Source organism: Stegostoma tigrinum, chromosome 2 (assembly GCF_030684315.1).
Source record: "Stegostoma tigrinum isolate sSteTig4 chromosome 2, sSteTig4.hap1, whole genome shotgun sequence".
Taxonomy (NCBI): domain Eukaryota; kingdom Metazoa; phylum Chordata; class Chondrichthyes; order Orectolobiformes; family Stegostomatidae; genus Stegostoma; species Stegostoma tigrinum.
In genome coordinates this window covers 26,913,774-26,931,774 of record NC_081355.1, presented here as the reverse complement: position 1 = coordinate 26,931,774, position 18,001 = coordinate 26,913,774, and the positions used below count along the sequence as shown (strand labels likewise).

At 40.2% G+C, this 18,001-nt stretch overlaps 1 protein-coding gene across 5 annotated transcripts in view; it reads left to right on the top strand.

Moving 5' to 3' along the window:
* LOC125461786 (acidic amino acid decarboxylase GADL1-like) overlaps positions 1–18,001 on the top strand; it is a 188,843-nt gene that overhangs the window by 106,837 nt on the left and 64,005 nt on the right. For 4 of the 5 annotated variants that reach the window (XM_048550996.2, XM_048551006.2, XM_059652949.1 and 1 more), the window contains exons 2-5: positions 382–548; positions 1,578–1,704; positions 10,005–10,095; positions 16,532–16,638. In XM_048550996.2, coding sequence (XP_048406953.2) covers positions 507–548; positions 1,578–1,704; positions 10,005–10,095; positions 16,532–16,638 — 367 coding nt within the window. In that variant the 5' untranslated portion in view covers positions 382–506. Of the gene's footprint in view, positions 1–381; positions 549–1,577; positions 1,705–7,697; positions 7,946–10,004; positions 10,096–16,531; positions 16,639–18,001 lie in introns of those variants that run through there. The other variant, XM_059652961.1, reaches the window with a different exon arrangement.

The window sequence follows — 18,001 nt, the reverse complement described above, 5'->3', positions numbered from 1 at the left end:
AGGCAGAAAGCAAATCAGAAGGTGGAAAGAGGAAGATGAATAATAAGTCAGAATCATAGCAGTTTCAAAGGAGTAGAAACCAGGAAAGGTGCCCCAGCTTTCATTTTGTCCAATAAGATCATGTGAGAGTAAAACTTTTCTCTCGTCAAAGTGAATTTTTTTGGTATGTCTGTTCTATAGAGTAGCCTTGTAATATTAACTGTACTAGCCAGTTATTCATTGTTCAATTTTGGGGAATGAAATGTAGAACAGGAGGATTCTATTGATAACACTTTTGAATTTTACATTTGAATGATATTCAGGGTGCATGGTCACTTCTATGATTCAATTGTATTGCTGTCTGCTTGGACACCAAAACTATCTTGTTATTTTTCAATGTAGATGAGTTAACCAATGACCACTACCTTAAAAAAGGTGCGATCCTGGTGGATGGTGTGGTCTTGAATGGGCCTCTTTTGGATGCAAAAGCAGGAGAGAAGTTTGTTGAGGAGGCATTCCCAATCATTATGGAAGATGCCATAAAGAAGGCAACTGATGTCAATGAAAAGGTACAAACGCAAAGTAATAATCAGTCATGTGATATATTGAAACACTTTAGCAAATGCAAGTCTTCAGCATTTGAGCTACAATTTTATGGGATTTGTCACAAAGACTGTCATTTTCCATTGATGAAATGTCACTACCCAGGTAGTGATACATGTATGCATTTTAAAAAAAATCTTTAAACCAAATTGAGCTTGAATGAATTTGTTATCCCTTGGATTTCACATCTTGCTCTAGTAATTTTCTATTGTTATTTGCCAGATTTGGTATTCTGTTGTCTCACTCTTGAGATGTGGATGAAAAGAGTTTCTCCACATCTTTCCTTCAATCAATTTTAATCATAGCTTGATGATTTCTTATTGGATTTTATGATAATCAGCTTGTTGCATTGAATATATAAGTGAAAAAGGCACTCAGTGTGTCTCTGCCATTATGTGATAGCGTTATTACTGTAATACAGCTCTTCCTTGAGGCTTTTCCCTGCACTATAACTACAAAGCTTAATAAAAGTGTTTCAATTGTTTCTAACTCAGGAGGCTTTAGGCCATCCACATGCAACAACTTGCTGTGAAAACTCTGTCCTTTCTTTCCACAGCTGTGTCAAATTCTGTTGTAACAGCTGAGATCATCCATAACATTCTGAAATAATCAACAACATTCTAACTAAAACAGCTCACAGAATTCTAAAAACAATCAATTTGCACCAACTACTAATGTTAAACCAACATTCTGAGTTTTGCATTTCCCAGGTCCTCCAACTGTAAAATGAGGAACTCTTGTTATGATCAAAATAATTCTAAAAATGCCTACGTTTTCTTCCTTAACTGTAACTAATAATGCATATATTGTTTAATGAGGATAGCATGACTTTAAAATGGCATATTTCATCAAAGTGCTTTTTGAAAGGAAAGTGATCAGTAATGCTTTAAATTACCAGATTTTCATTTCACAATTAAGCCAGAAGAATTCTCTCAGACTTGTCACTTGACATTTTCCTGTGTTTACATTGTCCCTAATTTTGTATGTACTTTAAGGTGTGTGAATGGCAGCCTCCAGAAGAGCTGATGAAACTTCTTGACCTGGAACTGAGGGACACAGGAGAATCTCATCATCAGCTGCTACAACGCTGTCGGGATGTTATCAAGTATAGTGTGAAAACAGGTAGGATAATACTCAGTGTGGCAACTTCATATTTAAAGCCCCACATTAGGCCAGAGAAATGTATCCTTTCTCAGTATGGATGGAATGAGGTAGATTGTGCCATTTAGTTGAAGGGCTGTCCTTCAGTCAGTCACTGAAGTTGCATTTGGGTTTACAAATCTTCCAGTCTTTTTTCCTGACATGTATTAATCTCCAGGTCCATATAATATAATAATGAGATTTGCGTGGCTGTTTTTACAGCAAGACAATGTTTGACCTAACCTAGTATCAAGAAGCCATATTAAAATTAAAGTCAGTGGGCTCCTGGGGAAAATGCCCCACTGTTTGGAGTAACACTCAGCACAGAGGAAGATACTTGTAGTTGGAGGCTAATGATCATGATCATAGGACATTGCTAAGGTAGTACTCTAGCATAGAGAAGCTTCATTAATAATCTTCCCTCCATCAAAAGATTGCAAGCAGAGACTTTCGCAGACATTTACACTGTGCTCAGCATCATTCACAGTTATTCAAATACAGAAATTAGGCAAGCAAGAAATTGGACAGAATATAAAACAATAACAAAAGGGTTTAGAGGGATATAGGCCAAATGTAGGCAAATGGGACTAGGTTAATTTAGGATATCTGGTTGGCATGAACGAGCTGGAATGAATGTTTTGTTTCTGTACATCTCTATGTCCATATGCAGCAACGTTAGGGCAATATTCAAGCTTGGGCCAATAAGTGCCAGGTAACATTTGCACCATACTAGTGCCAAGCAATGATCATCACGAACAAGAGTGGAGAATCTAACTATTGTCTTCCTATGTCTCTTATTGATGACGAGAAACTTGACTGGACCAGCCATATAAATGCTCTAAATACAACAACTGGTTGGATACAAGGAGTTATGAGGCATGTTAACTCATTTCCTGACTCCCTATAGCCTTTGCACCATTTGGACTGTGATGGAATACTCTCCATCTACCTGAATATGTGCAAGTGCACACTCAAGATGCTTGACATCATCCGGGAAGAGTAGCTGCTTGAATGGTGTTCCAGCCACCACCATAAACATTTACTCCCTCCACCACCGTGCAGTGGCAACAATGCGTACCGTCAACAAAATGCACTGCAGCAACTCCCAAGGCTCCTTTGACAGTACCTTCTAACAGTTAGTGGTTTGAGTCTGGAATGTACTAGCTGGAAGTATGTTGAAGACAGAATTAATTGAGGCATTCAAGAGGGCACTGTTTCTTTTAAAACCATCTTCTAATGTGCAAGGGTATGGGGAAAGGCAAATGGCCCTAAGTCATAATGCTCATTGGAGAACTGGTGCAGTCAATGTGGGCGAAATGGCCTCCTTCTGACCTCCTTCCCTAATTCTATGAAAAATGCGAGTGGAAGATACATGGCAACACCATCACCTTGCAAATCACACCATTCTGACTTGGACTTATATCACTATTCCTTCACTGGGCCAAAAACCAACAACACTTTTCCTGACAGCACAAAATAGACTGCACCAGTTCAAGAAAACAGCTCACGACCAACTTCACAACAAAATCCCCAACTATGCACACATCCCATGAAAAAAAATTGAGAAATGTGGTAGAAAAGTTACAGGGCCATTTTACAAAAGAGTTTATAAAAGTGAATGTAATAATGAATTAATAATAAAGATTTCAGTTAATGTCTGATCAGACTTGGCAAGTCTAGGGTCTTCACAACAGACCATTCAAGCGGGCTTTAGGAATTTTAAAACAAGAAAATGCTTCTTGAAATAGTTCTTGAAATAGACTTGAAAGTCATTGACAAACTAAAATCATCGGTGACATTTCCCTCTGCCGATTGGACCTGTTAATTACTGCATTTCTTATTTATTTACAGAGAAAATTTAGTCTTTGATGCTGAATTAACAGATTACACTGGCATCAATACAGGGAAAGAACAAATCAGCCAGGATGCAGATGGAACAACACCTCATCTTCCGCTTAGGGACTTTACAGCCTCTAGGACTCAGCATTGAGTTCGACAACTTCAGAGTATGACCTTTGCGCTCCATTTTTCTTATATTCCCCAACCTTTGCTGGCCTTGTCTTGTTTGTATCTTGTGGCTATTTCTCTCATTTTCTCTTTTCCACAACTAATGTTTACATCTGTTTTTTAAAAAAGCTCACCACCAACTGTGGATACAGTGAATCAGGAACAAAAGCAGAAGTTGCTGGAGAAGCACAGCAGGTCTGGCAGCATCTGTGAAGAAAAATCAGAGCTAGTGTTTTGGGTCCAGTGACTGCCTTGGCTTTTGCTGTGGGCACTCCCACAATCTGTTCCACTTGTTCCTTCTCCCTCTGTATGACACAAAATCACCATTTTCAGCTCTTTTCAGTTCTGGAGAAGAGTCAGACTGGACCCAAATTGCTAACTATGTTCCCCTCCCCAGAGATACTGCGAGTTCTGCTTGGATTTTCTAGTATTTTGTGTTTCCATGAGGGATAAAATATGATTGTGCCTGGTTATTGAAGGCTTGACACTGTCTTTATCAAAAAAAATGTAATCAATGCTGCTAAAACCTGATTTTAAGAATAGCGCAAACATTTACTGCAGAAAGTACATTCTGGGGATGGAAAACACTTCAACAGTGAAGCTGCAATTTCAGTAATGATCTTCCAGTCTTTCTCCAGCTGCTACTGAGTTGCTTAGTCAGTGTAAATATTACAAGGTTTGTTCAGTTGGGGATTTGGAGGAATTGGTTAAAGACAAGTGACAAAATCCTGAAACACTAATGAGGCCCTAGGTGGCCTAGTAACTGTAACTGGGAAACATCGTCAGATGTTTTGTTCCCAAATGTAGAAAGATTGATTTAAACATTAATTCAGGATTCAAGATTCAAGACAAGCATGAAGCAATTACAGTTTACATTTAGGAAAAGAATCTGAAAATTATTGGAACCACATAGATTAGAGGATATGTGGAACTACTGGAATACAGTAAAACTTTGAGATTGGCATAAGCACACTGTTTTAATGTTAAAACATTTTAATACTGTGCCCTAATAGAAGCTGTTTTGTATTCCTAATGCCCCTTCTGCTGTTTTCACTGGTCAGGGATCATTGACAGTATACTAAGAACAGCTGAAAAGTATAGCCTATCTCAGCATTACCTGTGGTGCAGTGGTGGTGTCCCTACCGCTGGACTGAGAGGCCCAGGTTCAAGTCCCACCTGCTCCAGAAGTGTGTTAATAACTGATTAGAAAACTAGGTTAATTAAAAAAAAATTAATAGTCTCTAAGGGCTCTCTTGTGGCACAGTGGTAATGTCTCTTACCCTTAGAACTGAAGGCTTGGGTTCAAACTCCACCTGCTCCAGAGGGGTGTAATAGCTAACACCTCTGAACAGATTGCTTAGAAAATACCTTAACTGCCTCTAATGGATGACAAAGGGTGGTCAAGGCTGATAGAGTGCAAGACAAGGTACAAGTGGGCACATTGAGTACCTCTCCTCAATGTATAGGGATATCATATTATGTTGCTGCATGCACATTCCCTTAACGAGCAAAAATGTTGGGAGAGTTTCTCTCAATTTGGCAGACATGTTTTCATCACCAGCTGAAAACTGGGAATCTTTGGGTCAGTCTCTTCTATATGTGAATAATCCACCAGAGATGTTGATGAACACAAATCTAATGTAAAAATGAAATTACATAAATGTGCTACACTTCTGTGCCTGACCATTCAAGCAAAGCATCATTGGATCATAGTGCTGCTGAAGGCCATTCAGCCATCTGTACACATTCTGGCTATTATGACAAAGTTTCTCATTGATCACATTTTTCTTTTCTGTCCCTATAGAATTTGAGTTGATGTGTTTTGTGGTCAATATTTTGGCTTTTGTAAACCCTTAAGAGCTAAATTAGTATTGAGATTACAAGTGCAAACAATGAGTAAGTTACTCATTAGGAAACAAAATCTGTTCCTTTTGTACTGACCTGAATTTCAAAAATTATTTTAAATTAGTATTAATATCTAAGTACAAAAACAGAAGTTGCTGGAAAAACTCAACATGTCTGATAGCATCTGTGGAGAGAAATCAGAGTTAACATTTTGGGTCTGGTGACCCTCAGAACTTGACTAGGACATCAATCAGAACAGTGGAAGGAAGACTATGTCATGTAGAAATATAGAAATATATATCATTAATTTTGCAGGAAGGAGGATTATTTGACCCATTATGCATACACCTTGGTTTTTATTTCACATCCAAGTAGGCTTCCTTTCGTGTTCCACATTTCTTAGCCGTTCTTTTTCTTTCAGGAGAATTGGTGATTTCCCCTCCCCGGGGTTACAGAGGAATATAGTTGCAGGCTAGCGGTGATTTTGTTCAACAGATACTACTGTCTTATTATAAGGACAAGTCTGTTTGCATATCTGTGAGAAAACCTTGCTTAACACCAGCTTTATTATACCCTTGGGTACCAGTTCTCCTGCTGAATAAGAAAAAGAAAAATGGGAGCAATGCAGTAGTGTTGCTAGCTCACCGACCTTCGCATCAAAGGCTTTTACTTGTTTCACATACTGAGAGGTTAGAAGAAGGGTAGGAAAATCAGAGGGGTCACCTCACCCCTCTGGGCAGAAGTCATCCTACTGTTTACTTCTGGGATGTAGAGTACAGCAGCCCAAAAGGATTACTCCTATTTTCCTGGTCAGTTTATTTGAAGGCCTGAGGATCCACAGACAAGGGTAAAAATAAAACACCTGACCAAAAGATGATGCCAATGAACTGCGGGCCTTGAAAGCATGTTATGCCATGCTCTTTTGTAGCAATGTTATATAACTGGGTTAGGACCTCAATCAGAACAGTGGACAGAAAACTCTCATGCAGAAATACTGAAATATTTATCACAAAGACATGACAAAAGCTGCAAGGAAGGTGATTTGACCTTTTATGCATGCACCAAAAATAAGCTTAATCCCTCTCCCCAGCTCTTTTTAGCCATTGTAATTATATGGCACATTAAAGGCATATTGGAGTAGTTTGTAAATGTATGAATTTCTATCTGTCTTCCTTCCTTTCGACAGGGAGCTCCACGTCCCCAAGAGCTCTGAGTGAGAGAACTCCCACATGAATCCTTCCTTTTTTATTAAACCCTAGATCTATGTCTCCTGGTTATGAACCCTGGAACCAAATTGAATAGGGCATACCTTTCTACTCTATCTATATACCTTATAATGTTATGCACTTTAACTGGGTCTCCCCTCAGCTTCCTCCATTTCAAAGAAAACAACCCATGCTTATCCAATCTTTGCTCAAGGAACATCTTGGATAAATTTCCTCGGTGCTCGTACCAGTGAAATCCAGTAGTTCCTATAGTATGGTTAACAGAATACACATAGTACTCTACCTGTCGCCTAATCAGTATTTTAACCAATTCCAGCATAATCTCCCAGCTCTCATAGTCAGTGCATCAGCTGATATAGGCAACAGTCCCAGTTTCATATTATTTGTGGGTAATAAATGCTTGTTTTACTATGTGTTGATATTTTGTACATTTACTCCTGTGAATTATTTCCCCAGTTTCCAGAACTGTTATTTTTCCCTAGGCTGCAGTTTGAAAGAACCCAATGTGATAATGAGCAAATAGAGCCATGGAGTAAGAGATGTACAGCACGGAGACTGACCCTTTGGTCCAACTCGTCGAAGCTGACCAGATATCCTAAGTTAATCTAGTCCCATTTGCCAGCATGGGCCCACATCCCTCTAAACTCTTCCTATTCATATACCCATCCAGATGCTTTTTAAAATGTTCTAATTGTACCCGCTTCCACCACTTCCTCTGGCAGATCATTCCATACATGCACCACCCTCTGTGTGGAAACCCCTCTTGGGTCCCTTTTAAATCTTATCCCTCTCACCTTAAACCTATAGAGTCTAGCTTTTGACTCCCTTACACAGGGAAAAGGACTTTGACTAATCAACCTATGCATGCTCTTCATGATTTTATAAACCTCTACAAGGTCATTCCTCAGCTTTCCATGCTCCAGGGAAAATAGCCCCAGCCTATTTAGCCTGTCTGTATAGCTCGAACCCTCCAACCTTGGCAACGTCTTTGTAAATCTTTTAGGCACCTTTTCATGTTTAACCACATTTTTCCGTATCAGGGAAACCAGAATTGCACACAGTATTCCAAAATTGGCCTAACCAATGTCCTGTACAGCTGCAACATGACCTCCCAACTCTTACACTCCATGCACTGACCAATACAGGTAAACACTTTTCCAATTTTGAATTAACAAATTATCTTTAAGTCAATCCAGGCACTTTGTTGGGGCTAACTTGTTCACATTGTCTAGTGAGTTCACTGCAATCCATCCTTTTTTTGCAGTAAAGCCAATGTATGATTGACAGAGGAAAGGAAATGGGACTACCACTTTACACATTACAAACCTCTTTTTCCAGAAAGGTCTATTTGTACAGCCTGTTTGTAAAGTCCATTTAAGAACTCCCAATTGACTTCAGTGCTGTTGAGCAAGCATGAAATCCAATCCACAAAATCCAGCTCTTGTTCAACATCCTTGAACCCTGTCATGAGATGAAGACAGGCTTAGCTGGCACAGTTCTATAGTGAAGTTGCTGGCTAGCACTCGTGGGACTCAACACATCAAGGAAAATGACTTGGGAAAACAATGAAGAGTTACCATCCCATTTATCAGGAGAAGAAGGTAGAAAATTTGAGAATGGGAGGAAAAGCCATGGAAGCACTTGCACCAACAATGCATACTGCTGCTGAGTACAAACACGGAAAGCAAGCAGATTTAGTAGTGCTTTGCAGCAATTACCATCAATAATTCCCACACGCTCATGTACTGTACTCACATTACGCATGAGATGTGACAGCAACATCTGTTGTCCTGGGAACGAGTGGCATTTTATTATCCTCTTACCAATATTTACTGAAGAAATGAAGCGATAAAAATAGACCCAACCTTGCAACCCATCACCATTCATTTACACATCCAAATCCAGTTATACTTAATTTGGTTCTGGCCTTTGTCTGTGCTAATTTAACATATTTGTTTCTACTTACTAAATTTACTTGTTAATTTGAAACCATGCCCCCTAGTTCTCAGAGGTCAGCTTAATCTTTAGTTAAAGTTCTTCAGTCCTGTTAACAGTCACCGATGTTCCTAGACTGAAAAGCCTAAGTCACTTATATCTTTCCTCACAGCACAAGGCAGGATTGAGTATGTGATCATTTAAGAAGACGTTTTGCCACTGCATTCTAAATAATAATCTGGGTTGGGCAATAAATGCTGGTCCTGTCCAACAATGTTCCCACCCCATGAAATTTAAAACAAAACTACTTTTGCACTTTTGATGCAGAATAATAGACTTTTATTAGGTCTGGTTTTATTTTGTTCTGAGTGCATGTTATAATTTTGGGTTCATAAAACAGTGAAACATCACAAATCATATTGTTAGGGAAGGTATTACTGAGTAAAAAGCAAGCTGGAATGAAAACTATCAGTTGTGAATTTCCAACAAAAGTATACATCAAAACAGGGCAATCTGCAATAGGTGCTTATAAAAGGAAAATATAAGAACAGCCAAAATACTTAGAATGTTTTTAAAGCTTTTTGGATATCATCTTAAATGCTCACTGGCTGAAAAACTTAGCTGTGAAAATGACAATTGTGATACTGAAGATGTGAAAAATTACAAACTTTGCAAGAAACTGATCAAACGTATGAGCTATAGAATGCTATTTGTGTAAACTATCCTTAATGTGTTTTATTTTATCAGAGAATTGTACCTCTCTGAGAAGTCTCAGGCTTAAATTTGGACTTTCCCAACAGCTACTCTGAGATAATTGGCAATAAAAACAGATCCTAACACAAACTGTAGACATTTAGATATAAATCTGGATAATTAAATACTTTCAGTAAGCCCACTTGTATGCACAAAATAGTATTGACCGAAGTATCTGAAAATCATTTTTGCAATGTTTTGTGCTTGTAATTTTCTTTAGGAATCCTAAGTGTCTGTGTTCATAATTCAGCTCTTTTTGCCAGTGACAATATTGGAGGCACTGTAATGAAACTAGCTTGCTTTTCTTTCTGTTGTTATGGCACAGTATGCTGTCAAGAGGAAGCAATCTCAAGAGAGCTCAGAGCTGGTTCTTCTTTGCTTTTAAGATACAATGTTGGAATGTCTATATTTAAAGTAACCTGCTCTTCTTCTGACCATCATCAACAGCAAAAAGGGGAAAGAATCATTAAATCCGAACCCATGAACAATATTGTTTGCTTTGTTTTGTTTTTGCAGGCCATCCAAGATTCTATAACCAGCTATATGCTGGGATGGATCATTATTCTCTTGTAGCCCGCTTTGTCACAGAGGCCCTCAATCCAAGCATGTGAGTAGTTTTTGGAATGCTTCTATTGCGTAGTTCTGTTCTTGCACAGTCGATTATCGTGAATATGCTCCTTTTTTACTTAGTTTTCATTTTTCTTTTCTGTTTGGTTTCCCCAAAGTACCCCAGCAAGAACAAGAATGTAGGGCAATTCCTATCTGGTCATCTTCTATTTCCACTTATGTTGACAGCTGGGCTAGTCATATAGTGTTAAGCATTCTATTGAATTATCTTTTCCTTGGTCCAGAGATTGTTTGGACATTCAGATATCTTCTATCAAACATTGTCACAGGTCTAGGGAGTTTTTTTTGCTATTTCTGAGTATTTTTAAGTATATGGATCCACTGGAAACAATATTAACCTACTGTGCAGGGTGAGAAACTGACCACACCCAGTAGGTCACTGGTTTTAAACCCTACCCGATATTCCGTATTGGCTACAATGGGGCGTAAAATTGGTCAGAATGTAGAACCAACATTGCGGCCTGTCCCGTGAATTTCTCAACAAACAGGATAGGTAAAAATTGCACCTATTCCTCATGATTTTTACCCACAACTGAGGTAAAAATGGCATCCAGCAAGTCAAATAGAATGATGGAACAATGTAGGATCTTAAAGAGATGTTGTTAGATGATTGGAGACGGTGCATAAAGTTCCAACATAAAACTCACTATGAGTACAAAATGTAATACTTGTTGATATGTAACAAGTGTAATGCTCAGCCGTTCAGTGCTACCTTTAATACTTCATACTTTTTGCAATCTCAACGTAAGTGTGACAGATGTGTGATTCTTACATAGATGTTTAGAATTCCTGGAGCCAATGTTATAGACTGGTGTGTACACTATATCCTCTGCCTGGATTAGCAAATATATTTTTGTCTGCTGGCTGGAATGCTTCCCAAAATATCAACAGTATTGCAGGGGTTTCCAGTTCCACTTGAATACATTAACTAGCAACTAATAATAGCAAAGTTTGTCCTTGTGCACAGTCAGCATTTCAAATACACTCCTTCATTCAAACCATAGAGCGCTTGTTGAATGATAAACCAGCGGGGAAGACCTTTGGCACGATCTCTTAGGTCATAGAGTCCCTGCAGTGTGAAACAGACCCTTCAGCCCAACAAGTCCACACCAACCCTCACAGCATCCCACCCAGACCCATCCCCCTATAGTCTACACATCCCTGAACACTGTGGGCAATTTAGCATAGCCAATTCACCTAACCTGCACACCTTTGGACTGTGGGGGAAACCGCAGCACCTAGAGGAAACCCACGCAGACACGAGGAGAATGTGAAAACTGCACACAGACACTCGCCCAAGGGTGGAATCGAACCCGGGTTCCTGGCACTGTGAGGCAGCAGTGCTAACCACTGAGCTACAGTGCCATCCCGTAGGTTAGTAAACCTGTGGCTATAGGAGCAAGTCAGAGGCTTGGAATTCAGCAGTGAATAATTTACCCCGAACTCCCCAATGCCTGTCCACCATCTACAAGGCACATGCCAGGAATGTGATGGTGCAATCTCTACTTATCTGGGTGACTGTGGACTCACAACACATGACAAGCTTGACATAATGTATGACAGAGTAGCCCACTTGATTGGTACACCATCCGCCATCTTAAATATTCACTCTTTTCTTTTACAAATGCACAGTTGCAACAGTGGATATTGTCTACAGAACTAATTGCGTCAACTCATCAACCATCCTTTAACTGCAACCTGTAGACTTGCAATTGCTATCATTTAGTAGGATAACGGACAATGGATGCATGGGAACGTTGGCATCTACAAGTTACTCTACAAGTCTCACACCATTCTGACTTGGAGCTATATCATTGTTCCTTCACTGTGTCACTGGGTCAAAATCCTGGAATTCCATTTCTAGCAGCACTGTGGGTGTCCTTACACTCCAAGTAGTTCAAGCAAGTAGCACACAGCCATCTTTCTTGAGAACAAGCAACAATGCTGGCTTAGCCAGCTATGCCCATATCTTGTCAATGAATACGAAAACAGAAATGCTGAGTGTTCAAAGACATAGAAATATAATTTTTGTTCAGGACTAACACATATCTCAAAGGAAATTGAGTTGAAATTTAAGGATGCATGGTTTTAGTGTGAAGTTGTAAAAAAGTATAATGCATCCTGTGTGGCAAAAACATGATTCCCTACCGTACTTCATTAAACATCTTCAGCTATAAGGAGTACCATCCAAGTTTTCCAAGCTGATACCTCTGGTCTAACAATTGTTGCTTAACTTACGCAATGCAGATCACAGAAAGAAGAAGCTTGATCGAAGCTGATTGGTTCTGAACTTCCATTTCCAATGGTTAGCAGTCATTGCAAAAAACATTATCGGCCTTCTATAGGTTTCCCAAATGTCTCAATTGGAGGAAACTCCATGAGTACATCAATATTTATCATTATAGTGATTGTTTTTAAAAGATGGGTACTGTAAACACCTCTCTGATGAAGGGTCTAGGCCCGAAACGTCAGCTTTTGTGCTCCTGAGATGCTGCTTGGCCTGCTGTGTTCATCCAGCCTCACATTTTATTATACTGTAAACATGTGATTGGACTTAACAATATTCTGAACACTTTTCCAATGTCAATGGCATCCAGACAATCAACACTCAGCTACCACCTGACAATCTGGAATGTGAAGTGCTGTGTTATTGTCTGGCAAAGAGTGTATTATCTCCATGAAAAATAACCCTTGGACAATAGAATTGCAAATTACACGCTTTCAAGAAGGTATATTGAGAGGAAAGTTTAGTGATGTGAGCTGAACACAGATAAATGGGAAACGAAAGAACTGCACATGCTGTTAATCGGGAACAAAAACAAAAGTTGCGAGGAAAGCTTAGGAGGTCTGGCAGCATCTTTAAGAAAAAAAATAAGAGTTAATGTTTCAGGTCCAGTGACCCTTCTTCAGAACTGATGTTTGCTGGAAAACTTTGGTTTATATTGCAGAAAATAGCGAGGGGGTGGTGTAGGGCATAAACGATAGGATAAAGGATAGAGCCTGAAAAGAGAGGAGCAGTTGGATCGACAAAGGAGTTGATAATGATCAGGCTGGGAGGGTGAATAGCTGTTAATGGGAATTGTTAGTGACTAACAATAGGTAATGTGCAATGGCAGGCTATGCGATAGTAAGACCTGGTGTTTGGGTTAGGGGGCTAGGACATGGGGGAGTCTTGGCCTGAAAATTATTCAACTCAGCTTATTGAGTCCAAAGGGCTGCAGGGTCCCCAAGCAGAAAATGAGGCTTTGTTCTTCCAGTTGCATTGAACTTCGCTGGAACGCTACAGCAAGCCAGAGACAGAGATGTTGGCCAGGGAGCAGAGTGGTGTGTTAAAATGGCAGGCAACTGAAAGCTCGTGGTTTTGTTTTGTGAGCAGAACATAGATGTTCTGCGAAGCAGTCACCCGGTCTGCACTTTGTTTCCCCAGTGTGGAGGAGACCACATTGTAAGCAGTGAACACAGTAGACTAGATTCTGGGAAGTACAGGTAAAGTGTTGCACCTGGTCTGACCTATCTCCCACACTTCCGCCCTCATCCCCTCTCTTCCCTCCTGCAACAGCGGTAAGGTTCCCCTTGTCCTGCCTTACCATCCCACCAGCATCCATGTCTGGAAGAACATCACATGCCATTTCCTCCACCTCCAGCGAGATGCCACCACCAGACACATATTCCCCTCCCCTCCCTTTTCCACCTTCTGAAGGGACTGTTCCCTCTGGGACACACTGGTCCACTCTTCCTTCACTACCAATACCACCCCACGTAGCACCTTCCCCTGCAATTGGTGAAGGTGCAACACCTGCCCAGTACCTCCTCCCTCCCCAGTATCCAAGGGCTCAAATGTACCTTCCAGGTGAAACAACACTTCACATGCACTTGCCAGAATCTCATCTATTGCATTCGCTGTTCACAACGTGGACTCCTCTACATTAGGGAAATGAAACATAGACTGGGTGACCGTTTTGCAGGACATCCATGTTCTCTGCTCACAAAAAAAATCCTTGAGCTTCCAGTTGCCTGCCATTTTAACACCCTGTTCCCTAGTTAACATGCCTGTCAATGACTTATTGCAGTGTTCCAGCGAAGCTCAGTGCAAGCTAGAAGAACAACACCTTGTTCTCTATTTGGGGGCCCTGCAGCCCTCTGGACTCAATATCAAGTTCAATAATTTTAGAGCCTAAATTCTCCCTTGTGCTAGACCTCTACACCACACAGCAGACCTTGTTGTCAAATAGCCAGCCAATATACTGTACCTATTTTTAGGCACTGACAGTTCCCATTAACAGCTATTTGCCCTCCTAGCCAGATCATTATCAACTCCTTTATCTATCCAACTGCTCTTCTCTCTCTTTGAGCTCTACCCTATAGTTTCCTCCCTATCCCCTCCCCGTCCCTATTTTCTGCAATGTTAACTGATATTTTCCCAGCTACCATCAATTCTAAGGAAGGGTCACTGGACCTGAAACGTTAACTCGGATTTTGTTTTCTTCATAGATGCTGCCAGACCTGCTAAGCTTTGCCAGCAACTTCAGCTTTTGTTGCAGGTAAATGGGACAAGTTCAGTTTAGGTGACCTGGTCAGCATGGATGAGTTGGGCCAAATGGCCTGTTTCCAAGCTATGTGACTCTATTAGTGACCTTCTGCTTTACCATTCAGGTGGGCCATTTACAGTTGGCTGTCTGCAATGCCACCCTTTGTCATGATGGTAAATACTTGTCCTCTTCTGGTAGATTTGGTCACATGACTTCCATAATTTGGAACCCAACTGACATTTCAACTATACAGTTTCAACATAGTTAACAGATCAGCATTGCTCCATTATATATTTGATGACAAAATAAAAGGCCCTGACTCTAAGCTACGAAGAAAAATCCTTTCGCCTGTGAAATAAACAGCCACCAACTTGTATTTGTTCGCTATGCAAGTAAAAACCACTTCTGTCAAAACAGCAGGACAGAAGTGACATTTCAGAAAAGCCTTCTCAGAAGACTTTCAAGGGGAAATTTTAAGAGGACAAATTTCCCACAACTCCTCAACTCCTGGCTAGCAAATGTACTCATGCCCCAGAAGGAATTCCAATTCGCCAGCTACAAGTTTGGACTTTTGAATTCTAACTTGAAAGCAAGGACTGTATTTTATATTTAAGGAATTAATAATTGAATAAATTGTTTATTTGTTTTGGTTCTATAACTTCTTTAAATGGAGATTATAGTGTGCTAATATTGTGAGATTTCCCCCCACATCTAAGAGAGCATGAAATACACAATATTTCCGGTTTAACTTTACTGTAGTTAAGGTCCACCATGTGTCTAGGCTCGTGAGCAGAAAACTCAGGGAAATGTACTCTTCTTAAATGTTCTTAAAAACGGAGCAAGAAAATATATATCAATCTACTCACAGACATTTATGGACAATAGGGGGAGCAATTAACTTTAAAACCTGTAAACTGTAACATCAGGCCATCTGCCAGACATCTGTAAAGGAGGAAGACATCAAATCTAACTCTGCACTAGTGGATGTTTTGTCTTAAATTGAACAGGGCTGGGAAACATTGGGCCTAGAATTTTACGTAACAAGCAAATAATATTATGATCCCTGGAGTTCAATGCAATATGAAAGACAAACTCATTCCCTCTAAAAAGCCATTGGTAAATTTAGTTCAGTGAACAATCACTTTGTTATTGGTTAAGCATAGAACATTACAGCACGGTACAGGCCCTTCAGCCTTCGATGTGGTTGAAGTAAAACTTTATGTAAACATTGTTTTTAGAGCTGGCTTCATCTTATATGACATAAAACCAGAAAGTACTGGAAATAGCAGGTCGGGCAGTATCTGATGGCAGAATCAAACCAGTTATGTTTCAGGTCTGTGACTTTTCATCAGAGCTTAGTTGGGTGAAAAATTCCCACATGGAGATGATTGTAGTCCTGATCGTGGGAACTAATTCTTTTGTAGTATTCTTCTACAGATATATATACATGGATATTAAAAGTCACACTTATTCCATCCTCATATCCATTTTTCACCAGGGTAGTAGCCAGATAAAGACCAGATTTACACTTGCCTGATCTTAATTATCAGTTGTGACAGAAGCTACAGAAATTAGTTGAAGCCAATTCATCTGGATACGGTACAATATGGCAGTTAGTATTGACATTATGTTTATTAATGAGTCAGCGATAGAATCCTATTGCAGGTGGCTTTTTTTCTCTGGCCTTGCTTCTTGCTATTGTACGTGAGTAGTATCCAGTCTGACTCCATTGGGTTTATATTTGCTGATGACATGCTGTCTCACATTGCATTGCACTTGATTGGCGACAAATTGCTGTGACCTATTGTGAAAGATGCTGTGGAAATGAAAGCTTCTCCTTTCTTTTACTGTCCTAGTTTATCTCACTGTTTATTTTCTTCACAATAGCTACACTTATGAGGTTGCACCGGTCTTTGTTCTCATGGAGGAAGTAGTTTTAAAGAAGATGAGGGAGCTTATAGGCTGGACAGAGGGAGATGGTATCTTCAGCCCTGGTAAGAAACAAATCATTCCAGTATTTCAACTTGACTGAAATAAGTACCCTGCCATTAATCTTTCCAAGGCATGTGATCACTGCCTGCTGTGATTATTTTGATTTGCAGCCTCTAAAGTGGATGACAACTTCAGTTGTCCTCTCTGATGAAGGGTCTAGGCCCGAAACGTCAGCTTTTGTGCTCCTGAGATGCTGCTTGGCCTGCTGCGTTCATCCAGCCTCACATTTTATTATCTTGGATTCTCCAGCATCTGCAGTTCCCATTATCTCTGACAACTTCAGTTGTGCTTTTTATTTATTACACATGCATAGAAGGCTGATGTTCAGTTCATTGTGGCTGTGCTGGCTTTTTGCATGAGGTTTTGCGTTGAAATTTCAAGTATTCAAGTTTTGTTTTATTCATTCATGGGAAGAAGGTGTTGTTGGCTAGGCCAGCATTTGTTGGCCATCCCTAAATACCCAGCAGGCAGTCTGAGTCAACCACTGTGGATCTGGAGTCACAAATGGGAAAAACCAGGTAACCATAAGACCATGAGGCCATAAGACATAGGAGTGGAAGTAAGGCCATTCGGCCCATCAAGTCCACTCCGCCATTTAAATCATGGCTGATGGGCATTTCAACTCCACTTCCCTGCACTCTCCCCGATTTGTCGATCTCTGCCTTGAAGGCATCCAACGTCCCGGCCTCCACTGCACTCCGTGGCAATGAATTCCACAAGCCCACCACTCTTTGGCTGAAGATATGTCGTCTCATTTCAATTTTAAATTTATCCCCTCTAATTTTAAGGCTGTGCCCATGGGTCCTAGTCCCCCCGCCTAACGGAAACAACTTCCTAGCGTCCACCCCTTCAAAACCATACGTTATCTTGTAAATTTCTATTAGATCTCCCCTCAACCTTCTAAACTCTAATGAGTACAATCCCAGGATCCTTAGCCGTTCATCATACGTTAAACCTACCATTCCACGGATCATCCGTGTGAATCTCCGCAGGACACGCTCCAGGGCTACTATGTCCTTCCTGAGGTGTGGGGCCCAAAATTGGACACAGTATTCTAAATGGGGCCTAACTAGAGCTTTATAAAGCCTCAGAAGCACATCGCTGCTTTTATATTCCAACCCTCTTGAGATAAACCATAGCAGTTTCCTTCCCTAAAGGTTTTTACAACAATTCACAGTAGTTTTGTGGTCATCATTAGACTTTTATTCCCAAAATTTTTTTAAAAATTCAGATTCCACCATCTGCTGCAGCCGGATTTGAACGCTGGGTTCCCGGATTAATAGTCTAGTGATAGGTTCTTGGCTTGGCTTTTGAGCTGGCTGGTTGTAATTCAGACGTTTTATTACCATGCTAGATAACATCATC